Below are 26,879 nucleotides of genomic sequence, written 5' to 3' on the forward strand. Positions count from 1 at the left end.
GGGGTGGCACTGCCTCTGCCAACCACTTAGCCAGCCACAGGAAATGGCAGAGAGAGGCCTGATGTGAACTGCAGAGAGGGCGTCTATCCATCTCTCCCCTCTGCTCCCTGGCTGGAGCGGCCCCGGGCTGGTGGGCTGCTGTGTCTGCACCCAGGAGCGGCTGTGGGTTGTCATTCTCTCATGTTCTCTGCTCAGGCAAGCTTCCCTCCCTAGGGTTCCCTCACTACCTGCCAGCTCAGTGCTTTGGAACTTGACATAGCAATTGTTAATGAGGAGGTTGCTTCTCTGCCTCTGGAAATCTTGGTTCTTGGATGACAAGGAGCTGAATTAAGAGCAACGGACATGGTACTTGCTTCAGGAGCACGTATGCTAAAATTGGAACGATACAGAAGATTAGCATGACCTCTGTGCAAGGATGACACGAATTCGTGAAGCATTCCATATTTTAAAAAATAGATAGGGCCTACTGTGCAGCACAGGGAAATCTACTCAGTGCTCTGTAACGGCCTATATGGGAAAAAAACCCTTAAAAACCGGCTATATGTATAGCTGATTCACTTTGTTGTATTAACAAATTAACAACATGGTAGATCACCTATACTCGAAAAAAGCAGTGGACATGGGGCCCTACTGAAACCTTTATGTGTGCCATTCCTCCAGGGTTAAAGTGGGATCCAGGTATTTTTGGCCAGCCTCCAGGCCACTTGATAAAAACATTAAAAAAAAATTTTTTTTAAGCAATGGTCATGTATGGATGTGAGAGTTGGACTGTGAAGAAAACTGAGCGCTGAAGAATGGATGCTTTTGAACTGTGGTGTTGCAGAAGACTCTTGAGAGTCCCTTGGACTGCAAGGAGATCCAACCAGTCCATCCTAAAGGAGACCCGTCCTAGGTGTTCATTGGAAGGACTGATGCTGAGGCTGAAACTCCAGTACTTTGGCCACCTCATGTGAAGAGTTGACTCATTGGAAAAGACCCTGATACTGGGACGGATTAGGGGCAGGAGGAGAAGGGGACGACAGAGGATGAGATGGCTGGATGGCATCACTGACTTGATGCACGTGAGTTTGGGTGAACTCCGGGAGTTGGTGATGGACAGGGAGGCCTGGCGTGCTGCAATTCATGAGGTCACAGAGAGTCGGACACGACTGAGTGACTGAACTGAACTGACTGATATATTTTATAAATTTAAAAAATTGTATAAAAGCGAATTTGGGACTTGAGATCCTATGCCTCTGAGATAACCACTGTAATGTTGGTGGGTTTTTTTTTTTTTTTCTGTTTTATCTTTCAAACATCCAGCCCTCTTGGTAACCCCAGTACTTGAGAACCTGTGAAAAAGTGGCTGCAGACGAGGTTTGTTCAGGAGAATATTAGCTGGCTGAACTGCAGGCTGGCAGAAGGGCCTTGCAGTCAGTGGGCGGGTGGGTAGCCTGGCAGAAAGGCTGACGTAGAAGAGGGGTTGGGGCCACCAGAGCCGCTGTCCCTCCCCAGGCGACCTGGCAGGGCTGGGTTTTATGACCCACTTCTAATTTTAATACTGACCCCCAGCTCTCATTTCACACTGTTGCCAAGCTCCTCTTTTTCAAGCACCTCTGAAACTTTTCACATACCTTTTCTACCATCTGAGATGGGGACTGACAAGCATCAGGTAATATTTGGAGACTTGGTTGAAAAACCAAAGGATTTTTGCAGAAATCCTTTTAGAGAAAAGTCACATTAACAGTAGCATCAATGTTGACTGACGGCAGAAAAGTTAAGCAATCTCTCCCTATAAAGAGAAGCTGACTCTGCTGCTAAATTGCTCTGTAACTTTGCAAAAGTCGTTTAATCTTTAGGTCTCTATTTTGTTTTTTGTTTTTTGTTTTTTTTTTAATGCCAAAAATATTTTATATTGAGGTACAGCTGATTAACAATGTTGTGGAAGTTTCAGGTGAACAGTGAAGGCATTCAGCCATACATATACATGTATCTGTTCTCACCCAAAATCCCCTCCCATCCAGGCTGGCATGTAACATTGAGCAGAGTTCCATGTGCTATAAGAAAGTCTTTATTGGTTATCCATTTTAAATACAACAGGGTGTACATGACCTCCCCAAAGTTCCGAACTGTCCCTTCCCCCTCAGCAACCATAAGTTTGTTTTCTAAGTCTCTTCCTGTTTTGTAAGTAAGTTTATTTGTGTCATTTCTTCTTAGTTTCCACATATAAGGGGAATAGGTCTCTATTTTCTTACCTTAAACATGGGGATAAAATTTTTCTGCCTTATTTTCTTTATGATACTTTTGTGTCACATGAGCAAAAGTCTACTAAAAAGACTGGAAGGTGGTTTTTTTTTATTTTTTTATTTTTAATTACAGTAGGTTTACAATATTATCCTAGTTTCAGGTGTACAGCACAGTGATCAGTATTTTACAGATTATACTCTACCAAATGTTATTGTACAATAATGGCTATAATTCTTTATCTGATACAATATAAACTTGTTGCTGTTTTATAAATAGGAGTTTTTAATCTCTTAATCCCATACACATAATTTGTCCCATCACACTTCTCCTTTGATAATCATTAGTTTGGTTTCTATATCTGTGTAGTGGCTAAGTCATGTCCAGCTCTTTGAGACCCCATGGACTGTAGCCTGCCAGGCTCCCCTATCCATGGGATTCTCCAGGCAAGAATACTGGAGTGGGTTGCCATTTCCTCCTCCATGGAAGGTGTTAAATGATTCAGGGAATGGAGTATTTAAAGTACTACAAAAGATTTCTTATTATAGGATGGTTAAGTCTTTTTGATAAAATCCACTTAAAATATTTGAAATAGGTGCATGAAGTAGGTTAAATAGACATGGACTTTGCATATGGGCACGTTTAGTTGGATTAAGTAAGACTAATGGTCCCTGAGGGATCTGCGTCTTGTTACATAGGCAAATGCAGGTTAACACTTTCTTGGGGCTGTTTAATCAGGACTAGGTCAAGAAATGACATGCTGTTTGCCTCACCTTTTTCTTCGGGCTTGTGGAAGGTGGGGCTGGAGAGTGGGGAGGCGATGGGGTTTGTGAGAGTATCTGGTAAAGACACAGGCAGGGGACTGTGGCCCGAGAGGGGGTTACTCTGTCTCAGGGAAGCAGGTGTGGGAGGACACTCAGAGTTTAGTGGCGGATCTGTGAGGTGGCATGCTGGGGTCAAGATTGCAGAGTGGAAAGCAGCTTGGTCCTGGGGTGGCTGTCCTGCCACACGGGGTGACCAGACCTGTATTTTCAGGGTTGTGAACAGGCCACATTACTCATTATATTTGTAAGACGTGAAATGTGTTCATTCAAACAACCTTACTAAAAAAAAAAAAAAATGCATGAAAGCAACATCTTCTCTACCTTCTCTTCCATATGCGAGCATATTGTATGTCATAAACGTGTATCTAGTGCTTGCTACGTTCTTACTATCTGTTCAGTTTTCAGCATTACTGCTTCTCCACTATACACATTTGTTTCCTGGGGTTGCTGAAGCAAACGACCAGGAGCCGGGGGGGCTTCAGACCATAGAAGCTTACTCTCGTAGCTCTGGAGGCTGGAAGTTCGCAGTCAAGGCGTCTCTCTCCAATGGCCCTGGAGAGGATCTTCCTGTGTCCTCCAGCCTCTGGGGGTTCCTGGTATCCCTGCACTTGTGGCCGAATGTCTCCCACCCCTGCCTTATCGCATTCTGTGTTGCTATGTCTTATCCTTTTCCATCTCGTTTAATGTTGCTGGATTTAGGAAGCACCCTAATCCAGGTGCTCTCATCTTGAGATCTTAATCACACCTACAAAGACCCTTATTCCAAACGAGGTGACAGTCGAGGTTCCAAGTTCTCCTCTTAGCAGCCACATAATCCTTCCTGCTGGTGTGCTGGCCCTTCTAGTTCTTTCCGACTTTTTGCTAGTGTAAACAACAGCTCTGAACAGACTGTGCAAAGGCCATGAAATGACATGGTTATTTTTCCTGAGATAGTTTTCTAAAGTGGATTTATGATGTGGATGGTGAGAGCTGTTTTCCAGCTCTTTTAACATACCAGCAGGGTATGGTCGAGAAAGCCTGGATCTCTGTGATACCCATAGCATTCTGTGAAATTTCTGGAAAACAAGAGAACCCAGCAGTCCTTCTGAAAGTGAAGCATCAACTGCATGCAGAACACCAAGGCCTGAGGGGAGACACTGACCTGACCGCCTTATCTTTCCTGTGGTGCTGCCCGTTTGGTGCTTTTAATAGGACTGGCAGCTGCAGGAGGTGGTCGCAGGGTCAGTAACAGAGCCTTAGGTGGGTGAGGGCAGGCGTCCACTGGCCTCTGACCAGCTTGCCCCTATTTGTGAAGCAGGCGAGTTTTCCTTCATCCCCTGAGCTCAGTGTTCTCTGCATGTCACCTGTCAGCCCTTGACCCCCAGCTCTAAGTGCCCACTGCCTCCTGTCCCCTCCATCTCATTTCCTGTGATTGGCAGGTGAGGGCCTAAAGGGCTGCCCCCACCACCGGCTCCCACCCAGGAAGCTGAGCTTAGCCAGGATCAAAGGCAACACCGTGGGAGTGAATGCTTTGAAAGCTCCCTCTTCTGACGTCAGCCAGCTGGCAGGCAGGGAGCAGGGGAGAAATCAGAACCGTCAGGAAAACGCTGCTGTCCCCTGCTTGAAACAAGGCCACCCAGACCCTCCTCCACGGTGGGTTTAGGAGGGGACTCGCCTGGGAGCGGGGCTGCCTGGGCTGTGTGCCTCCACCTTTGTGCAGCGGTCAGCCCTCAGAGGGGAACCAGTGCGCCTGCGATTCTGTGGCCATCAGCGCCCCTGCCCTTTCAGCACCTGCAGGGCTGGGACACAAGCAGGGAGCCCAGCAATCAAATGCAAGAGGTCTTCAGGCAGGCAATCACCCATCACCAGAGTTAAGTCCATGTGGCAAGTGCCTAAATCTAGATAAACCTATTATAAAATACAGTTTCCTCCTGGAACCTCGAGCATCCCCTAGCAGCGTGGGTGCCTGGAAGGTACAGGTCTTCCTCCAGGCTCTGGTCTCCCCTTGGCAAAGTAAACTCCATCTTTTCTTTATTATTATTTATTTATGCTTGGCTGCATCAGGTCCTAGTTGCCACATGTGGGATCTTTCATTGTGGCACGCAGACTCCTCTCTAGTTGTGGCGTACTGGGTTTAGTCCCCTGTGGCATGTGGGATCTTAGTTCCCCAACCATGGATCAAACCAACATCCTCTGCATTGGAAGGCAGATTCTTAATCAAAGGACCACCAGGGAAGTCCCTACTTCACTCTTTTTACAAGAACGAAATGCTGGATCCTAGTTGGGTCCAAATCACCTGCTTTTGAGGCTAATTTTTAAAAATCTCTACAGGGAGCAGGGAAGTTCCGAACTGTCAAGAGCAACATTGCTCTTCTCTGTGAACAGCCTGTATCTGATTTCAGTTTTTCCATCTGCAAAAAGGGGCACCGTATTAGGGTTCTCCAAAGAAATAGAACCCATAGGAGACACACATACACAGAGAGAGAGAAAATAGGGAGCTGGCTTGCATGATCATGGAGCCGAAGACAAAGTCTTTAAGTTGGATCCAGGAGAGCTGCTGGTGTGAGCTCCAGATCAAGGCAGGAGAAGACCAGGGTCTCAGCTCAGCAGCCAGGCAGGCAGCTGGTCCCTCTTACTCAGCCCTTTCATTTAATTCAAATCTTCAGCTTATTGGATGAGGCCCACCTCATCCAATGGGGAGGACAATCTGCTTTACTCAGTTTACCGATTCAGATGTTCATCTCATTCAGAAACACCTTCACAAACACACCCGGAATAATGCCTGACTGAATGTCTGGGTGTCCCATGGCCCAGTCAAGCTGACACACAAAATTAACCATCAGAGGGACTGAAAACACAGCTCCTGCTTTCATTCCAAACTTCTACTCAGGGAGAAAGACATAGAATGCAGGTGGGATCCAGGTTGCCCCAGACCCAATAGTTGTGAAACAGAGGACTTAAAAACCAAAAAGTCGATGTTTTTTACTTTTAAGACTCAAGCTACTATGTTAGTCTTCTAAGATGCCACACACTAGGTGGCTTAAACAACAGAAATTCTCTCACAGTTCTGGAGACTGGAAGTCTAAACTCATAGTCCATTTCTGGTGAAGCCTCTGCTCCTGGCTTGCCAATGGCCACCTTCTTGGACAGCCTCCCTCTGTGCATACACTCCTGGTGTCTCTTCCTCTTATAAGGCCATGAATCCTACTGGATCAGGGTACCACTCTTATGACTTCATTTAACCTTAATTACCTCCCTAAAGGCCCCAAGGACCCATCTCCAAATAGAGCCACATTGAGGGTTAAGGCTTCAACAAATCAGTTGTGAGGGAGAGCGGACGCAATTCAGTGTATGCCAGCTACCCTTCTTTTTATCTCCCTGGAATCAAAAGATGCCATGTTCAGCATTTATGGCATAGACATGGCTCCTGCCAACCCTTAACCTCATAAAGGTGAAAGATCTTAGGGTCAAGGAATCATCATGATGAAGGCTGCTGAATACCATCATAATCACCAGTATTGTCATTATCATGTTTACCCCCCAAACATTAAGAACCTGTTCAGAACTTATTTGGTAATTTCAAAGAAAACTCAAAAAATCAATTTACTCAGCAGTGTTTATTGTGCATCTTTGAGGCACTTGACTAGCTACTTGTGAGAGAGAGAGAGCACCGAGATGAATAACACCCCAGACTTCAAGGTGTTCCATCCAGTTTTGTAGAAATAAACACATGTACATATATATATATATACATACCAAGAATCCAAAGTAGGGACTTCCCTGGTGGTCCAGTGGCTAAAACACTACGCTATCAATGCAAGGGGGCTCAGGTGTGATCCCTAGTCGAGGGGCTAGATCCCACATGCTGTAATGAAGATCCAAATAAATAAATATTGAAAAAAAGATTCCAAAGTGAAGAGTGATAAATGTCATGGGAGTGATAAAGTGATCAGTGATCTATGTGAGTTTCAAAGAGAAATAAATACATAGTTAATGATAGTCATCATCCTTTATTGAGCATTTACCATGTGCTTGGCAGTTAGTTTAATTATGATTCTCAATTTTCAGGATCTTTATAGACAATTCAATTCATAATTTATCAAGCACTGTATGTATCAGTGTGTAAAGCATTGTCTGAGATGCTCTAAAATACAAAGATGATTAAGACATGTGCCCCCGGAGGACTTCCCTGGTGGTCCAGTGGCTAACACTCTGAGCTCCCAATGCTCAGGGCCCAGGTTCGATCCCCAGTCAGGGAACTGGATCCACATGTCACAACTAAGACCCACTTCAGCCAAATAAATAAATGTTCAATAAGACACATGTCCTGCCATCTGTCCTCCAGAAACTCGCAGTACAGGTCGGACAACATAGCAATGGATGCTCAGCAGAACAAATTGCTACAAAATCACGTTCTCACTCTCCACCAGCCGGAGATAGACAGTCAGGAAGGGAAGGTGGATCTGTGTGCTGGGACACTTGGAGAGTCATCATGTCCTGCCAGGACAGCTCTGTGTGGTGGCACCTTGCAGAAAAGCTGTGGATTTGCCTGGAGTCACTCAGGGTTTGGTGGGCGGGGCCTGAAGAGAGCTGGAAAAGAGACAGGAGTGCCTTACCGTCTCAGCTCAGTTTGGACTCTGGTGGGGAAGTTTGCAAGGCTTACAACTAAACTGGGGAGGGGAGGAGGGGAAGCAAGGGAAGTGTAATCAATCGCACAGCCAAAATCTGAAATGTGAAGAGAGGGCCAGACCCATTGTCCCCACCCTAACACCCCCAACCCAGGGGAGTGGGGCAAGGCCCTTGGCCCTTCCATATCACTTGCAGCCCCCAAGAAGGTCTTAGCAAAGAGGCAGAGCAAAGAGGCAGCTGAAATCCTGAGGTTGTTCTGCACATTCTGGGCTTTAAAGTAGGAAGAGGGAGAGATGATAAATGGATGGAGAAAGAGACTTGAAAATAATGGTGGAGGGGTGGTGTCCAGGGACAGGGGAGTAGAAGCGGGAACAGAGACGCACTGATAAGTACCTCCTGGGGCGGGGGTCTCACCATTATCTCAGTGAATCCCCCAACAGCCAGGCCAGCCTGGGGCAGGTGCAAGGGCTTCAGACCAGAGGCGGTGAGCAGCCCCAGAGCTGAGCTTGGAGCCTGTCCCTCCCACGGAGAGTCCGGCTCCCACCCTGCCGCCCCCTCCTGGGTTGGTGGTGTCTGCGCACACCGAACCCCAACCAGTTGCCTTTCCTGCCGCAGGAAGAGGATCAAAGTTTGGGAGCGTGAACACTTACTCAAAGAGCACTTTCCATTTCCTTCCTGGGCGGCTGGGGTCACAAAGTATGACCGGTACAGAGCATAGTGCAGGAACCAGCCCCTCACCCTACCCTCTCGCGCTGCTCCCCTCGCGGAGACTGAGCCGCCGGAGGGCCGGTGGGGCGGAGCGATTGTGACCTGTCCGGTCCCTCCCTCCCGGCTCTGTGATGCTGCAGGGCAGCTGCTGGCCCAGTATGTCTGTCCCCGGCGCCCTCCCTCCCGGTGTCACAACAGCGGAGGCGGCTGTATCTGGAGCAGTTGGGGTGGGCAGGCCCAGGAGGGAGCGAACGGGCTACTGGAGCTGCCGCGATGGTGAGCCTGCGGGTCCGGGGTGCGGGGGGCGCTGGGCCGGGGATGGGGAGGGACAAGAGTGGCAGCGCCCACCCCAGAGCCTCTCTCCTCCGTGGCTGACAGCTAGCGCTTTGGATCCCCGGAGCTCGAAGTCTCCTAGGGGTGTCAGTTCAAGGTCGAGGGGTTCATACCCTCGCGCGCGGGGGCGGGGGGGACACCCACCTGGCGTCAGTGGCCTTTTCCTAGAGAGAAAGTAGAGACTGGGGCGAGTTGCGCCTAAAGGGAGATTTGTGCACGCAGGTGAGGGGAAGGGGACCAGGGGCCGCCTGCGCAGAAGAGGTTAGGTTCTGAGACATCGCCGTGGGGCAACTCAGGGACCCGGTGGGGGGCCCGGGGCCGGCGGGGTGGGGGTTGGGCAGGCAGGCCCGGGATTCCCGACTTGGGGGTGGGGGCTGCGGCGGGCACTGGGTCAGGTCCCACCAACCAAGTGTGACAGAGCTCCAAAGGTCAGGGGACTTAGGGCCACACACCCCACGCTGGAGGCTTCCTTCTTTCCCACCCTCCAGGCCATCTGGCTTGGGTCTGGGACACTTCCACCTCCAGCTCAGCTTCCCAGGCCCTGGCACCTGCTTCCAGCTTCCCAGTTTTTCAAGCGGGTCAAACCCAAAGGACTTTGGCACACAGAGTTTCAGACCCGCTTCTTTCCTTTCCTATCCTGGTCGCGGTGCCCGCCCCATCTGTCTGTCTCCCTCTCCTCCCGGACTGGGATCTTACTTGCTGGAGAGGTTCTCTCCCAGCGCTGCAGTCCCACCAGCCGGAGGCCCTCCCCTCGCCCCCTGAGCCCTGGGGTGGGTAAAATTTGCTGCCAGTCCGCTTCACTCCGATGCCTCAAAACACAGAGAACCCAGAAATCTCGTGGACTGGAGGCCCCGCTGTCTGCGGCTCCGGGAAGGTGGCAAGATTGGGTGGGGGAGGGGCGGCGTCAGCTTGACTGGCAGGCCAAGGTCAGGCTGTGCTGGCACTCTTCCGCCAGTGTCAGTGGCCAGCAGGACAGGTGAGAGCCGCCCTCCTCCTCATCTGGAAAGTGCCCAGGGCCCCTGGCTCTGTCCCGGCTCTGCCCATTCCAGCTCCAGGCCTGCTCCCCAGAGCAGGCTCCTAGGGAGTACTGGGACAGGGGCCAGAGGAGTCGGCGCCTGCCCGAGGCCAGGGGTCACAGGGAGCCCAGAGCCAGGAGTTTCTGGAGTTTTTGGCTCCTGGCTTTGCAGCTAGCTTTGTGACTTCAAGTCACTTAATCTCTCTGAAGTAGTTTATCTCATCTCCAAAATGAAGAGGGGTTATGGTTCAAATTTTCAAAGCTCCACCTAGCTTTACTATTTTAACCTTTTCATTGCAGAGAAATCCAAGCATATAGAAAATGAGCGCATTATAATGAAGCCCTGTGTATGCCTCAACCAGTTTCAACAATTATCTACTTAATGATGGGTCTTACTCCATTCACTCCCCCTCCCCTTCCTCCCTGTTATTCTGAACCACATCCCAGGCAGCTTACTCAAGATCTGATATTTAATATTTATAATATCCAGCACATAGCTAGTGCTGTGTAATTTTCAAAGTGCTGCCTCTTACATGTTCTAATTCTCACCTAAAAGCTGCAGTGAGTCTTAGAGGGGATCCCAGGACCCAAATCCAGCTCTCCGAACAGACTTCCATGTGCACTCAATAGGCAGGTTTCTGAAAATAGCTAGTAAATCAAAAAATGTAAAGTAAAAACCTTGTTTTAAATATGCTAAAGAATCTGAAAGATATTTAACTGAAAATCCATGGCTGAATGTTTTCGAAAGAGACTCTTTGTTTTGAAACACTGCATTTTATGTGACAGGTTCTATTTGGAGCATTTATATACATGGACAGCACTGTCTTGATGGGAAGACGTTTTTTTGGTTCACTATTTCGCACTCACAGAACCTCTTTTTTTCCTTTTTTTAGAGTGTAATTGCTTGTCAATGTTGTGTTAGTTTCTGATGTACAACAACATGAATCAGCTATATGCATATATATATCCCCTCCCTCTTGAGCCTCCCTCCCCCCTTCCCCCACCCTCCCCCATCTTCCATCCCACCGAGCTGAGCTCAGCAGCTTCCCCCTAGCTGTCTGTTTTGCGTATGGTGGGGTGCATATGTTAGGGCTGCACTCTCCATTTGTCCCTTCCTCCCCCCACCCCCACGCTCACATGTCTGTTCTCTATGTCTGCATCCTATCCTTGCCCTGCAAATAGGTTCATCTGTACCATTTTTCTAGATTCCACATGTATGCATTAATATACGATATTTGTTCTTCTGACTTACTTCACTCTATGACAGACTCTAGGTTTATTCACATCACTACAAACAACCCAGTTTCAGAATCTCTTTTTAAAAATCCCTTGACTTGTTCCTAAAACCCTAGGATGACACCCCGGCACACCCAGCCTCAAAGTCCCACCCGTGCAGAAAGGACTTTCCTTCCCCAAGTGTCTGGACTCCCCTCTGGAGGGCTGGGAAGGCTGCCCATGTCGAGGATGGGCTCAGCATTTCTTAGGTTCTAAGTGAGGATTTTATAACTAACTCTGTAACTGAGCGTCCCAGTCTGCTCCCAGGGTCCCTCTGGCAAGCAGTTCTCCTGGGAGCCAAGGCTGTGACACCTGTCTCGGTGTCAGTGACTCCAGGCCTCAGAGAAAGTGTGGCTCAGAGGGGACGAGAGCACAGCCTGCTCACTGCTCTCCTCCTGGGTTAGCAGCGTGCCTGTGCATTCTGGGGGGGAGCTGACATTAGAAGGCAACAAAGAGCCTGTCTTCCTGCAGAGCTGGGAGGCTAGAGGGCAGAGGGTTCTGGGGTGAGATGGACACTGCTTCTAGCGTCCGCAGGTCTCTGTAGACTTCCCTGTGCAGGCGGTGTGGCTGAGCGCTGCAGAGCCCAGTCGTGTCTTCCAGCTCGGCACCTGCGGGGGCTGCAGCCACTGCACTGTTCTCCCTGCCCATCACTAAGTACGGGTCCCCTGAGGTCCCTAGGCACGTCCTCTGGGCAGCGGTGGAGCCCCCAGCCCCCAGGCAGCGTGTCCATAGGAAGCATCCAGGCTTCGGTTGGGCCTACACAGAGCCCAAGGGTGATGCTCTGTCCTCTCCGAGGGACGTCTCCGTGACCTTGAAAGGAAGAGGGAAAGTTAAAATAACTTGAGAAGGAAAGAGCTGACACGTACAGGGCTAGTGATGGGGTGGGTGGGAGGATGTGGCACTCTGGGACGGGCTGGACCGCTGCTTCTTGCCTTTGGCCACCAGGGACCGACAGTGCTCTCCGTGGTCTTTGAGGCCTACGTCCCCCGTTGGCGTCTTCCTGTTAGAATTTCTCTGTGATGAGCTGCGTGTGGAAGAGACCGGGAGGACAGTGGACACCACGTTTGGCTGATTACAGCTTGCTTGCTCTCTCCTGCTCCTGACCTGATTGTTGGCTGAAGCTCGAGGGCCTTTGGCCTCGTAGTGTCTAGAGAGTCCGGGAGTCTGCAACCGGCCTGGCCGCTCCCCAGGCCACCTGCGGAACCTTGTTGTTGCCCAGCTGCGGCACCCGCCATCTGAGACCTCACCTGATGTTAACTGAGGCCGACTCTGTTCCTGCTGTCGCCAGCTTGCTCCCTGTTCTCTGAGTCCAAATGCGATCTAACTGAAGGATTTTGAGAAGAGATAGCGCAGCCTCCCAGGAATCATGTTGTCCTTGCTTTAATCATCCCTCGGGAACCCTGGCTCTACTTTTCACCCGTTGCCTCTGACCTGGATCCTGGCATGATTCCTCATCCCAGCCTGACAACTGGAAGTACGTGGGCCTAGGAGTAAGCTTCCTGAAGGCAACTGTGTGGCTTGACACACAGGTGGTCGGGGTATGCGGCCTGGTCCTGGGTTTTCACTGGCCCTCACTGCTGGCCTGTCAGTTCCCTTCCAAGATAATATGCCAGTTTTACTGGCTTGTGCTACTTCAAAACCGTTTTTAAAGCTCCAGAGCCTCCTACAGAGAACTGCAATTAGCGGGTCTGAGTTCTCTGAGAACAAATGAAAAGGAAACGATTAATGTTAAAATAGAAATCGTATAAGGTTGACACAAGGAGAGATTTCTGGCCGTGGAGCACCGTCAAGGTCTGGAGCACATTTTTTCCTACTGTTCTGCAGAGCTGGGCACCCTCTCCATGGAGGATGGTCATGGGCACACGGCCTCCACCAGCCTGCACTTCAGACAGCCTAAGCAGTCCGTGGGACCTGCCCTAAATTCTCCTGCTCCAAATCCAGCTGAAATGCCCCAGATCCTACCAGCCTGTCTGAATTTTCCACACAGCCTGCAAATAGTCCTCCCCCCCAGGAAACCAAGCCAGAAGCTGTTTTTGCTTCCTTTAGCGTCCACTGCCTGGCAGGCCCTGGCCACCCGCTCCTTGTTAAGCAAGGTTTTCATTCCAGTCACCCCCGAATTTATTGAGCATGTGCTGTATTCAAGCCTCGATGCTGGAAATCTGGCAAGAAAACAGGGGCTCCTTGCTGTCCACCAGGAAAGTCAAACAGTGAACCATTAGCTAGGAACATGCGATATAGTGCTAAAGGGGAGGTGGCCTGTGCTGGTGTGGGGGCTTCCAGCTCTCCAACAGGAGAGGGCGATCAGTGAGCACGCTGAAGGGTGAGTAGGAGTCGGCCCAGCCCCTCTCGATGCTCTTTTGCGCACTTGACTGAAGATCTGCTGCAGGGGCGGATAGAGCAGGGGCGGATAGAGCAGTCACTTCTGTAGTCACTCAGCACTAGGACTGGGTAGGGTGTCACACTCCGCTTGGGGAAGGGAGCTCCCGTGTTACATCCCTCCATCTCCCTCACCTCCACCCCTGGGATGCTGGGCCGAGAGGGGACCCCTTTCCTCTCACAGGGTCCCAAGAGCAGAGAGCTGGAGTCAGCCCTAGAGCCCAGAGTCAAGATAGACTGGGGGAGGAGCAGAGTGAGAGAGAAAGCTTGAGCTCTCCCGGCCAGAGAGGGAATCTGAACCAGCCATGAGTTTGGAGCAAACACTTGATGTAAATACCGTCTGCTGGGTCAGCACCCCTCTCCCTCTCAGCACACACCAGCCCCGCCCCGCCCCTCACCACCCCCGTCTCCTTCAGTACACACCAGGCCCGCCCCCACGCCTCAACACACACCAGCCCCCATGCCCCCCCCCAGCACACACAGCACCCTCCTCAGCACACACCAGCCTCTCACCCACACCCCTCTCCCCACCCCCCCAACACCAGGCCCTGAGCACAGTCTTGGTTCTTCCAGGAAGGGTGGCCTGTTTTCTGAGGCGCCCACACTGAGCCGTTCTCTTCTGTTCTCTCTGCAGTGGAGCTTTTTCTGGTCTGGAGTGTTGTTGTACGAGCTTTCCTGGGCTTCAGCTGTCAGGCTTGGGCTGCAGTGGGCGTGGGGGCTGCAGTGGGCGTGGGGGCTGCTGTGGGCGTGGGGGCTGCAGTGGGCGTGGGGGCTGCAGTGGGTGTGGGGGCTGCTGTGGGCGCGGGGGCTGCTGTGGGCGCGGGGGCTGCTGTGGGCGTGGGGGCTGCTGTGGGCGTGGGGGCTGCAGTGGGCATGGGGGCTGCTGTGGGCGTGGGGGCTGCTGTGGGCGCGGGGGCTGCTGCGGGCATGGTGAACCACTGTGGGCGTGGGGGGCCGATGAGGGGCTGGGGGTCTGATGAGGGCGTAGGGGGCATGACCCCTGGGCCCTGTGGGCTCAGAGTGAGAACGAGGCAAGGGTCCAGGGTAGTGTCCAGGAGAGGACTCTGCAGAGGTCAGAAGGTCTGGATTTCGGCCCAGGCTCTTTCCTTACAGACCTGTGAAATTCCCAATCTATCCTTTACCTGTCTGAGCCTCAGCCTCTTCATCTGTAAAACAAGGGCTGGGAATCGTATTAGATGACCTGTGAGGCCGGCCTGGCTCGAGCTTCTGAAGGCTCTGAGCTCACAAAACTCCCTGGTTACCTGTCTTGGGCGCGAGAGCCCACCCCCAAGGCCGTCAGCACTGGACTTGCTCCTGGCTTTTCTGTGTAGAACCTCCAGGCAGGAATGAGGGGTGGTGACAAGTAAGAGTCGCTGGAGGAGCAGGTGGGATCCTTGTCCCCTCAGGGCAGGTGCAAACGGGGCACAGATGTTAGCACTGGGGGTCTCGCCTAACTTCATTTCACTGGTGATTTCCTTGTATAACTTTATTTTATTTATTTATTTATTTTGGCTGTGCTGTGAGGTTTGTGGGATCTTAGTTGTCCAACCAGTAATTGGACTCTTGTCCCCAGCAGTGACAGCACCTGAGTCCTAACCACTGGACCGCCAAGGAATTCTCCCTTGTGTAACTTTACAGTTCTTGTTTGCCCAACAAACTGGGCTCTTGGTAATTGTCAGCTGAATGAATGGCCAAGTGGAAAGGGACAGGACAGGCCTGGCCCTTGTCGATGGGTTGCTATGTCAATGCGCCCTTGTCGATGGCCCTTGTCGGTGGGGCCTCACCTGGACCTCGCTGTCTCCTGGCTTTAATGTTTGGGTTGTCAGCATGAGAGCTGTCAGCCCTTCAGAGAAGCATGGCAGTGTGTCGCCCGCATGCCCATCGTCCAGATTTAATCATTGCTATTTTTCTGCCACATTTATCTGCTGTGCTTGTTGAAGTCAAGTCAGCTGTAGATGTCATGACATTTTACCCTAAATGCTTCAGAAGTGACTTTAAAAATAAGAGCTTTTCGATACTTAACTACACTTTCATCATCATGCTTAACAAAATCAATCCGTTTCTCTATTTATCCCCCCAAATATTTTGATTTGTTCAAACCAGAATTGAGTTAAACTTCACCCACTCCATGTGCATGTTATGTTTCTTAAGCCCCCCTTGATGTGGGTCAGTCCCTCCCTCATCTTTGGTTTTCATGAGTTGAGAAGATCGGGTGAGTTGCCCTACAGAACTTACCTGCTTGTGGAGTCGTGCTCGTAGTGTCTCTTATCCCTGGACGCCTGTGTTTTCCGTAAAGTGGGAGCTACTGGTAAAGGGTTTAATACATTAAGGCTGAGTATTTAAGTTTTTAGCAAATTTTATTTTTTTATTGGAGTGTAATTGCTTTACCGCGTGGTGTTGGTTTCTCCTGTACAGCAAACTGAAGCAGCTACGTGTGCACGTAGCCCCTCCTTCCTGAGCCTCCCTCCCAGCCCGAACCCTCCCCCACCCCCATTCCAGCCTCTAGGTCATCGCAAAGCCCCGCGCTGAGCGCCCTGGGTTGCACAGCAGCTTTCCATTGCCGCCTACTTTACACGCAGCAGGGTGTATGTATCAACGCTGCTCTCTCAATTTGTCCCATCCTCCCATCCCCCTCTGTGTCTACAAGTCCATTCTCTACATCTGGGTCTCTACTCCTGCCTTGCAAACAGGTTCCTCTGTACCATTTTTCTATATTCCATATGTATGTGTTAATATACAATATTTGTTAAGGCTGACAAGAAGCTTTCCTGGGAGGTGTGTGTATCCTACTGCATTACATTGATTTTCTCGCTGCCGTGGGATCATGATCCATCCTAGGGTCAGAGGTTACAATCCATCCCAGGGTCAGAGGCTGGTAACCATTGAAGTTAACTTCCCTTTGTGACCTGTAAGTAACAGTGATTCTTTGGCACTCTGTGAATATCTAGTTCCCCTTCAGTCCTTGTCCAAATCAATTGTATAATTAGAAACTATCGTATGCAATATTTCTTAGTATATTATTCCTTCCACCCTGACTAGCTCACAGTCTTCTGTTAAAAGAAGTGCTCTCCCTCGTCAACAGGGCTGTTTGGATAGGTAGGTGCGTTTCTCTCCCGTGGGTTTTTTTCGTAGCAACATGAAGGACCTGTGGATTTTTGCCTGTCCGTCCTGTTTCGGTTGACTACTGCTGTTCCTCTTTCTGACCCTCAAGTTGTTTCGCCTTTGGCCAAGGGAGCCTCTTATGGTTTCTGAGCCCTTTCTGTGCTCTTGGGCTCCCCATGGTGTTCCAGAAGGTTCTCACAGGGGATCATCCTGTGTGTTCCTTGCCCCAGACCTGGAAACCCCCACCCCCCAGGGAGCCCTGCTTTCTGCTGGTGGAGACTGGCGCTGAGAGACCGCCCTGGAGGCATCTGTGGGCCCATCAGTTATTTCTGAGTCTATCTTATGCCTCCAGTTACTCTTGTGAATTAGTTTAACAGGGAAACCAGCTCCTTCCTCCTGAATGTTGTGTGCCCATGTGTGAGGCTGAGTTCCGCTATGGAGAGTGGCGTATTGACTCTCATGAGGTTAAAGGGATGTGAAAACATCTACATCCCCACCTTGGTGGTCTTCAGGACCTCAGATCCTTCCATCTTCTTCTCTCACCTTTGATCTTCCTGAAATACCCCTGTGTCCTTCCAGAAAGGCCCAGAGCACCCATGGGGAGGGGGTGCCTGGAGATGGTTGGGGGTGGGGCCACAGGACAGCATGTGGGGCCAGCTCCTTTCGGGCCTCTCCAGGTCCCCTCGCTCACACGCGCCACCCCCAAGGAGGCCATGGCTTCCTGAGAAAGTGTGGTCCAGTCGAGAGCTGCTGGATTTGGGGGTTCTTGGGGAAGGATCCTGCTTCCTCAGGCCTGAGTCGAGTCCTAAGACAAAGTCCTTTCATTGTAAGAGGAGCGGCAGCCTGAGGTCTCCGGCTTCCCACGGGTGCATCTTCCAGGTGGAGCGGAAGGCTACAGGGATGAAAATGTGTAATGATGGTGCTGAAGAAAAAAAAATGTGTAATGATGGTGCTGAAGACAAGGGTGACCATAGCAGAAGTGATCGTGGTGACTTGTGCTTTTCACACACAGGGAGGTTATGTAACTCAGCCCAGCCCGCACAGCACAGCTCGTAACTTGAGAGGCAAGATTTGTGAGCAAAGCCCTTTCCTGGCCTCCAGGCTCACGGAAACATGGCCGGTTGTATTCCTGGCCAGGCCTCTGTGACACCCAGAGGCCAAGCAGCACAGAGACCGGCGTGCGTCTTGCACAACAGCATTAGGGCACCGGGTCCTGATGCCTCTGACCACCCCACACCCACACCGGGAGAGCCCCAGGGTCCCAGGAGTCCCATACCCCTTGCCCTGCCCCAGTCTCTGGAGGCTATACTCCGCGCTTGGGTTCCCTGGAGCTGGAAAATGCCAGCTCGGGTCACGGATAAGAATAGAAGGCCACACACCAGGCACATGGTTCCTGGCCCAGCTCTGTCCCGGGCACAGAGGCTCCTTGTGAGGCCAGTGCTTCCCTGGAGGGGTGTGGGGGGGTGATGGCACACCATCCCAACAGAACCATGACACACTCACACATACTCATGTCTGCATACGCGTTCGCACTGCCACTCTCAAGCACACTCACGATCACACTCTTACAAACGCACACCCACACATTTATCATTTCACACATTCAGACACACGCACCCCTCCCCATCCCAAGCTGTTAGTACCAGAACCAATCATGTAATTGTGGCTTCACACCATAACATGGAGAAGGACCCTCTGAAGGTCAGCTTTACTTGGCTCTTGGCCTGATGGGTGAGGGAATAGGTTATGGTGGCCACAGATGAGACTTGGCTTGCCTGTCCCCTCCCAGCCCTTCCCTGCTAATGTGCTGATCCTGTTTAAAAAAAAATAAATGTTTATTTTAAATATTTATTTATTTGGCTGTACCAGGTGTGAGTTGCAACATGTGGGATCTAATTCCCTGACCAGGGATTGAACCCAGGCCCCCTGCATTGGGAGGGCAGAGTCTTAACTGCTGGGACCCACAGGGAAGCCCCTGTACTGACCCTTTCTTATTCCTACATTTGTACATGAAACAGTAATGACGCCCATAATACAGACTCCAAGACACAGTCCTCCCGTGAGTGTCTCTCTGCTCTGTGATGGGGAGATGGGGAGTATGTGCGTGTGTGTGAGAGACAGCGTCCAGGAGACTGGCTGATGCAGGAGCATGATCAGTGTACCGGGCATGGCGGTGGATTCGAGGATGGATTCTGCTGTTCTCACTGGCTCTTCCTTGGGCAGGCTTCACTGGTGCAGGAGTCTGTCCGTGGTTGGGAATTTCATCTGTTTCATCTGTGCAGCTGGCCCTCTCTCCTTTTCTTGACACAAAGGATTAAGCATGGAAAGCCACTCTCACAGCAAACCATGGAGCTGGGGTTCTTCTTTGGAACCGAGCCTTGATCCAGATGCAGTGGGGCCTGGAGCCCGCCTACTGGGCATGGGCAGGGTGTCCTGCTTGCCGAGTGCCAGGGAGGGACACGTCCTCAGAGGCCTGGGTAGAGGCTGGCTGGGGCTCTGACTGGCCTGCTCTCTGCCTGCAGCGGGAATGCATATCCGTCCACGTGGGCCAGGCTGGAGTCCAGATTGGCAATGCCTGCTGGGAGCTCTTCTGCCTGGAGCATGGCATCCAGGCCGATGGCACCTTTGGCGCCCAGGCCAGCAAGGTCCATGACGACGACTCCTTCACCACGTTCTTCAGTGAGACCGGCAACGGGAAGCACGTGCCCCGGGCCGTCATGGTTGACCTGGAGCCCACAGTGGTAGGTGAGTGTGGTCCAGGATCCTCCTTGTGAGTGTGGTCCAGGATCCTCCTCAGGAGCAGCACCAGGCTGCAGAGGCCGTCGTCCACCATGGTCTGCCATGGTCCACCATGGTGCTGCGGCCCACTTTGGTGTCTGGGGAGGCTTGGGAGGCTGACCTCTACGTGGAAGGATGACCCTGCAGACGCCCACCCTCACCCCATGTGACTCTTGGTTCCTGGAGCCCTCCCCAGTCTCGGGGTCTCAAGTGGGGATCAGAGGTCTCTGCTCTTCCGTTAAAGCTCCAACCTGATGCTCTCTCCCCAAAACTGCTGAGGCAGGCCAAAATTGCCACAGATTTTTCACTAAATACTAAGAATCAAAAATACCAGTAATTCCAGAAATTATAAGAAGCCTTCACATAGTCAGTTTCCAAAGTGTATGTTTCCAGCTCTGCAGTGATTACAATCCATCCTGGTGGGCCCAGTGTAACCTTGCAGCCTCTCGCACATGAGACAAAATAGCAGCAGGCACTTTCTCTTACAGCCCAAGGTGATTGAGGTTAGAGTGAACCTCGTCTGAATCTTAGGGAAACAGGAGTACTGACCTGTATCCGGGCAGGATTCTTGTTCTCCCTACCACCAAGCCCACAGCACCCCCATGTCAGTCCACACTCTTCATCAGCATTTCCTAAGCTTCAAAGCCTGCTCACCAGCAAAGATGGATGAGTCCCCAGGGATGTCTGGGCACTGTCTTTAGGGCCTGAGCACTGTTTCTGGGGCCACAGACTCCAGGCCCTCCACCTTTTGGACACTTGTACAAATATAGAAAGGACAGATGACCTTCCTGGGCCACTGCACAGATGGGTGCTTCCGCTGGAGAAGCAGAGGGGCGCTGTAGAGGAGAGGGGATGGCGGTGGGGCCTGAGGCACCCTGGTCTGCTGTGTGTCCACTTTGGAGGACCTAAGAGGTGAGCAGAGCCCCCAAGCCACTGAAACCACTCTCGGGCTCGGACTCTTCTGGAACCTGGAACACAGCTTTGCTTCAAAGTCGTTCTGAAATATCTCTAATGCCTGATGTGTATTGTTGACTCCAGAGGTGGAGGTTAGGGCTGGGACAGTCCCGGGGAAGCCTGGGAGCAGGTCATTCTGAATCTTTCCCTGTGTCCCTGAAGCATCTGGAGGCGAGTGAAGGTGGTTATATTCTGGGGTAAATTTTGCAGCATGAAGGAAAAACTGGAGGGAAGCCTTGGGGATCCAGGGGAACAAGGCAGTCAACCTTGGTATCTGCTCAGCTTTGTAAACAAACCCAAGGCTCCCTAAGGTCCTGCCAGCAGAGCAGCTGGCTTCTCACTGCTGCTTGAGTCCCAGGCTTCTGCTCTATTGGAGCCTGTGTTCCCCTGGAATTCCCTTAGCCTTGCAGATGTATTCTGGGATTGTCTGTTCCACCTCAGTGGAGTTTAGTAGATAGGGGTGTCGAGTGTTCTTGTAGGATGGGGGTTTCTCCTCTGGGAACCAGGTGTAAGACTGATGGTTGCCCTCTCTCGGTAGATGAGGTTCGGGCCGGAACCTACCGCCACCTCTTCCATCCAGAGCAGCTGATCACGGGAAAAGAGGATGCAGCTAACAACTACGCCCGGGGCCACTACACGGTGGGCAAGGAGAGCATCGACCTGGTGTTAGACCGCATCCGCAAGCTGGTACGTGTTTGCAACGGTGGAGAGCTGGAGAGCCCACCACTGTTGACAGGCTGGTGGGAGGACGTGGCCCCCGGCTGCAGGATAAACTCCTGAGACTTGGGAATTTCTGCTTGTGTTCTGTAAGCAGCATGTGCTGGGTTGGCGCCCCTTCCTCCGCCTGGGCCGTGTGGGCTGCCCTCCAGGCTGGTGCCTGGTAGCACAAACGGATGCTCTGCGGTGGTGTTGGGGAGAAATCCCAGGGGTGAGGAAGGCAGAACTCTTTGCTGGGTGGCAGCAACAGGTTAACAAAGTATTTTTTTTGTTTTATTTTGAGCAGGTTGAAAAGGTGAATTTATTTCACTTAACAAAGCATTTAACTTGGAGGAGAAGAGGAAGACTGTTGATCTAGTTCAGCACTTTACAGATGCTATTACAAATGTCACATACGTTCCTTTGTTTAATCCCCTAAACAATGATACAAAGGCGATCTCGTGCCTGCACTTTACAGCTGGGGAAATAGAGAGCCTGAGTGGTTCAGTGACTTGGTCTGGGTCCCCCAGCTAGAAAGTGGCTGAGTCAAGATCTGAACTGGGTTGGCTTGACTGGGAAGCTCAGGGAGTCACTTGTCTGTTTGAGCCCCTTTCTTAATCTGTACAGAGGAGAGGCGAGCTTGATCAGGGGCTCTTGACTTGGGAGCTAAGGGTGCCGAGTTTTTGCGTGTTCACCTTTCCTGTTTAGAGCAGAGTTCATGGAGGTCATCAGTCCCAAAGTCATGGGCGATCCCCAAAGTTCAGAACATCCAACTGAACACAGTCATAGATCACATCCAGCAGGGAAGTTCCATGACTTTTGAATTCTCTTAGTTCTGGTGAGAGCTCACTGTCCTTGCTGAGCACAGTAGGACTTCTCACTGAACGATCACAGTAACCTTATTTATGAGAGGAATGTGTTTATTGTCCACACTTTAAGAAGAAACGTGAGTCCAGAGGGTTCAATAACTTGCTCGAGTATTTACAGCTGGGAAATGGCAAAGTTGATGTTAAATCTCAGGGTCTCTGACCCATTTATCTCTCTGAAATTGGTACCCTGAGCCACCTTGCAAGGTCGGGCTGGGCTGTGTAAGCCTGCAGTTTCCACAGAATCAAAGGACAGGGCCAGGGAAATGCACAAGGAGCTGGGGTCCACAAGGGGCAAAGTCCTTAACCACCGTGATTTCGGAACCTCATTCCTGGTCCAAACAGGCCACTGGGCTGGAAGCTTCATGGACCTGGAGGCGAGAGCGTGTTTGCTGCCCCATATTTTAGCTGTTCCTCCCAAGAGCGCTGCAGCTCCTATGTGTTTTCTGACTTCTTCAAGGACGGTTTGATCTCACCCACTTGAAATTGTTGTGGGATGGAGCGGGCGGACAGCGAGGGCCGCCTGCCGGTGCCCACGCAAGGGTGTCCTCAGAGCTTTGTCCGTGTCCCCCTCTCCCAGACAGATGCCTGCTCGGGCCTGCAGGGCTTCCTCATCTTCCATAGCTTCGGGGGCGGCACCGGCTCGGGCTTCACGTCTCTGCTCATGGAGCGGCTCTCCCTGGACTACGGCAAGAAGTCCAAGCTGGAGTTTGCCATCTACCCGGCCCCCCAGGTCTCCACGGCCGTGGTGGAGCCTTACAACTCCATCCTGACCACGCACACGACCCTGGAGCACTCGGACTGCGCCTTCATGGTGGACAACGAGGCCATCTACGACATCTGCCGGCGCAACCTGGACATCGAGCGGCCCACGTACACCAACCTCAACCGGCTCATCAGCCAGATCGTGTCCTCCATCACGGCCTCCCTGCGCTTCGACGGCGCCCTCAACGTGGACCTGACTGAGTTCCAGACCAACCTGGTGCCCTACCCCCGCATCCACTTCCCACTGGTCACCTACGCGCCCATCATCTCAGCGGAGAAGGCCTACCATGAGCAGCTGTCCGTGGCCGAGATCACCAGCTCCTGCTTTGAGCCCAACAGCCAGATGGTGAAGTGCGACCCTCGCCACGGCAAGTACATGGCCTGCTGCATGCTCTACCGGGGGGACGTGGTGCCCAAGGACGTGAACGTCGCCATTGCCGCCATCAAGACCAAGAGGACTATCCAGTTTGTGGACTGGTGTCCCACGGGCTTCAAGGTGAGAGCGGGGGACACGATGGAGACAGACAGCTAGGGAAGCAGAGGGAAACCGAGGATGGGGAGGAAGGTGGGGACTGGGGGCCTGGGCTGACGCGTTCCATGGGAGCTTTGGGACAACACGGGGAGAGGGGCGTAGGCCAGTGTAATGCTAATCTCATTCATTCATTCATTCGTTCAGGCACTTGCTTTAGGCCTGGAGAGACTGGGAGGGGCGTGGTTACTGGAAGAGGGGAGGGGCATCCCACTGGATGGTCTGCAAGCATCTCAGAGGTCTGGCAGGAGAGAACTTAGGCCAGTGTGTGCAAGTGGGGTAATCAGGCCGAGGCGGGGGAGGTAGCCCTGATCTGACCACAGATCAGAGAATGCAGTGACCGGATTATTCAATTGCCAGAGAAGAGGTGCAGTTCCCTCCTCTAACAAAGGATGTGTCCTTCTCCCCAGTTTGTTTTGAAAAATTGTTCACCTTGTATGTTTTCATCAATTTAGGGTAAAGATAAGAAATTGTATGGTTATTATATGGCTGTGATTCACTTACATTATGAAGCCCTGACATTTCCACTAAGCAGGAGTGAGCTGGGAGCTGGTTGTAGGTGTGTGTTCTGTGGGTCATTGGGGGAATAGAAGACCCTGGCTCTCAGGACCGAGGATGCTCTTGGGAGCCACCCCTCTGAGTTGCCCTGGCTGGACAGGCAGCTGCCTCTGCCCAGGGCCTCTCATGAGAGCTCAGCGTCACAGCAACTGCCACGCTCACGTTAGCTAGTCCCCTCCGGTAGGCCTTTAATAATTCAGAGGTTTACCGAACACCAGAGGAGGCAGTGCCAGTTGCTGGAGACAGAGTTCATCGTCTCAGTTTCCCCTGGGGGGACTTTCACAAGCAAGGCACCGCATGCCAGGCTCTTGGCCGAGCTGCTGATGGGCGAGCAGTCTCCACACGGCTCTGCTCCCACCTTTGGCCAGAATCCTCTGCCCTGGACTGCACCTGTCCTAACATGGCAGTTCTGGTCACTCTTGTGAAAACGTCCACGATCTTACCCCAAGTTGTTGTTATTTTCTCTTTCAAACAGAAACGACAAAACAAGCAAGTAGTAAAAAAAATAAGCAAAAAAAGGATGGTCGAGAAATCAACAAAAAAGCGATGCCCCCATAGTCTCATCCTTTTATTTATTTTTTAAAGTCCTTATTGAATTTGTCACAATACTGCTTCTGTTTTACATTTCTGGTTTTTTGACTATGAGCCATGTGTGATCTTAGCTCCCCAACCAGGAGTCGACCTGGCACCCCCCGCATTGGAAGGCGAAGTCGTAACCACTGGACCAGGAAAGCCCCCTCAGCCCTCCACTTCTAGCTGAAGTTCGGGGTTATGACCAGAAGGATAAGGCAGTGCTAGAACCTTTAGCTGCTTCTCAGAAAAGCACATGCCATGGGGGTGGATGGTGTTGAACTTCACGCTGTATGTAGCACACTCCCCAGGATGCTTGTCACTGACAGGGGTCCAGGGGTGCTGCTGTTGAAGAGAGAGCACAGCTGGCTGGCCCAGCGGACACGTGATGTGGTACTGCCTTCGCCTCCTCACTTTGACCCTCTGCCCCTGTCTCAGCATCACTTCCACCCCCAGGATGCCGCTTCCGTCTAAGAGCAATGGTAGACCATTCTGGGTTAGCCGCCTTGGCTCTGTAGCCTGATGCCACTCCCACCTCTGCCTCTCAAGAGGACTTGTATTTTAACGCTGTGAGTTTAAGAGATTGGCAGTGAAGACCCAGTGGCCTAGGCAGGAGAGGCATTTGGGGAGCAGCTCTCGGTTCTCAGTGTCCCATGAGTATCGTCACAGTGGTCACCTGAGGCCACTTCCAGGTCCCCAGAGTTCTTGGTTTGGGATGTGTGTGGGAGAAGGGAGATTTCCAGGATGGTAGCCCCCCCTTCAGCTGGGCTGGATCAGCTTGGAGGGCCCTCCATGCTGCCAGAACTTGGGGGATCCACTTGTCCAGCAAGACTTTTTAACTGACTTTCTTTTAATTAAGCAGCTGCGGCTGTGCTGGGACTTCGTTGCTGTCCCTGGGCTTTTCTCTAGTTGCAGTGAGCAGGGGCTGCTCTCCAGTTGTGGCGCCTGGGCTTCTCATTGCAGTGCCTTCTCTTGCTGCAGAGCATGGCGTCTGTGATGCAGCCTCAGTAGTCGTGGTGCACCGGGTCAGCTGCCCCGAGGCGTGTGGAATCTTCCCATGTCTCCTGCGCTGGCAGGTGGATTCTTAACCACTGGACCACCAGGGAAATCTTTCTTAGATTTCCATGCTTTTCCTCCAAGAAGCCTCACACCCCAGCGGCAGAGGGCCTGGTAGATGCAGACACCATCCCCAGAAGCTTTTGCACCTCTTCATTTATTTATTTAATGTTTTATTTTATTTATTGGACACACAGCATGTGGGATCTTAGTTTCCCAACCAGGAATCGAATCCATGCTCCCTCCACTGGGAACTCAGAGTCTTAACCACTGAACCACTAGGGAATCCCCTGTACCTCTTTATTTATTGCTTGAGGATATCTCTGTGATCTTTTAAACACCACCCTTCACCCTTGGCGGGGCTTCCCAAGTGGCTCAGTGATAAAGAATTTGCCTGCCAGTGCAGGAGACCCAGAGTCAATATCTGGATTAGGGAGATCCCCTGGAGGAGGAAATCGCTGCCCACTCTAATATTCTTGCCTGGAGAATCCCATGGACAGAGGAGCCTGCCAGGCTACAGTCCATGGAATCACAAAAAGTTGGATAGGACTGAGCATGCACTCCTGCATGCAAAATTCACCCTTGGCAGAGAAATTGCCCTAAATCTATGGACAGCATAACTAAGAGAAGAACCTGAAATTCCCCTGGAAGGCGTGAATTCACAGTAACTTCCATCTCCGGGCACTGCACACCCCGCCCCTGCCTGACCCCTGTTCCGGACCCTCGCTTGTCTGCTTACATCTCCTAGGAGCATTTCTGCCAGCTCTTGCCCTCCCCTCAAGTTTCCCCACCCAGTCCCGCTTACTTCTGCTTTCTCTTCCGCATGCACTTCTGCCTGCCTGCCCCCACCTCCTGATCCCCTCTCTTCACATCCAGGCCTGCTGCCCTGTACTCGCCCCACTACATGACCAGGGTGCCCCAGCTTGAGTTATCCACTGACCACCACGTTTTGGTCCTCTGTTCCCAGGTGGGCATCAACTACCAGCCCCCAACGGTGGTCCCCGGGGGAGACCTGGCCAAAGTGCAGCGGGCCGTGTGCATGCTGAGCAACACCACAGCCATCGCCGAGGCCTGGGCCCGCCTGGACCACAAGTTCGACCTCATGTACGCCAAGCGCGCCTTCGTGCACTGGTACGTCGGCGAGGGGATGGAAGAAGGCGAGTTTTCCGAGGCCCGGGAGGACCTGGCTGCCCTGGAGAAGGATTATGAGGAAGTGGGGACTGATTCATTTGAAGAAGAGAATGAAGGGGAGGAATTTTAAATACAGATGTTCCTCCTGGCTGTGTCTCTTTATTCCTGCTACCCCTCCAAGCACGTTAACCCAGACTGGATCCTGACACCAGTGCCCGTGGGTAACGAGCCCACACAGACGCTGAGCTCTGCCAGACCCTCATGAGGGGATGGCGGCTTTGTGTCCCCAGAGGAGACCAGAGTCACTGTTTCTGGGTCAGGGTGCAGGCCAGCCATGCCTGTGTGGAGGCCGAGGCAGGATTTAAGACTGTAGATGCCGGCTGGCCCCACCCCAGACACAGCCTCCTGGCTGGGAAGCAGGCAGTTGAGACCTGGGCTTAGGGAGGGCTCTGGAAAATGAGTGGCTCTGTGGTCAGGGCTTGAGGAGAAGCAGGAGTGCGTTTCTGCCCTTG

At 52.0% G+C, this 26,879-nt stretch overlaps 1 protein-coding gene, 1 long non-coding RNA gene and 1 other non-coding gene across 3 annotated transcripts; 2 read left to right on the forward strand and 1 right to left on the reverse strand.

Annotated features, from left to right (window-relative positions):
* The first annotated feature begins 345 nt into the window (after nucleotides 1-345).
* On the forward strand, nucleotides 346-448 carry LOC114114172 (U6 spliceosomal RNA). Its single transcript, XR_003589010.1, has one exon. It is a non-coding gene; the product is annotated as a U6 spliceosomal RNA (small nuclear RNA).
* Nucleotides 449-7,016: 6,568 nt separating this feature from the next.
* LOC105610007 (uncharacterized) lies at nucleotides 7,017-8,427 on the reverse strand. The gene is made up of 2 exons (XR_001039544.4): nucleotides 8,306-8,427; nucleotides 7,017-7,616 (listed from the first exon to the last, which is right to left on the reverse strand). It is a non-coding gene; the product is annotated as an uncharacterized LOC105610007 (long non-coding RNA).
* A 124-nt stretch (nucleotides 8,428-8,551) lies between these two features.
* Nucleotides 8,552-26,515, forward strand: TUBA8 (tubulin alpha 8). Its single transcript, XM_015095007.3, has 5 exons — nucleotides 8,552-8,639; nucleotides 18,987-19,209; nucleotides 20,735-20,883; nucleotides 22,339-23,019; nucleotides 26,204-26,515. Exons 1-5 carry the CDS (start codon nucleotides 8,637-8,639, stop codon nucleotides 26,495-26,497), a joined length of 1,350 nt encoding a protein of 449 aa, XP_014950493.2. The 5' UTR covers nucleotides 8,552-8,636; the 3' UTR covers nucleotides 26,498-26,515.
* Nucleotides 26,516-26,879: the final 364 nt, after the last annotated feature.

This window comes from Ovis aries, chromosome 3 (genome assembly GCF_016772045.2).
Source record: "Ovis aries strain OAR_USU_Benz2616 breed Rambouillet chromosome 3, ARS-UI_Ramb_v3.0, whole genome shotgun sequence".
Taxonomy (NCBI): Eukaryota; Metazoa; Chordata; class Mammalia; order Artiodactyla; family Bovidae; genus Ovis; species Ovis aries.

What these genes read in the sequence shown, in the direction of transcription:
- TUBA8 (XM_015095007.3), top strand. An exon ending in CCTGGAGCCCACAGTGGTAG is followed by an intron (nt 19,210 to 20,734) that starts GTGAGTGTGGTC and finishes CTCTCTCGGTAG; the next exon opens with ATGAGGTTCGGGCCGGAACC. An exon ending in GGTGTCCCACGGGCTTCAAG is followed by an intron (nt 23,020 to 26,203) that starts GTGAGAGCGGGG and finishes CTCTGTTCCCAG; the next exon opens with GTGGGCATCAACTACCAGCC.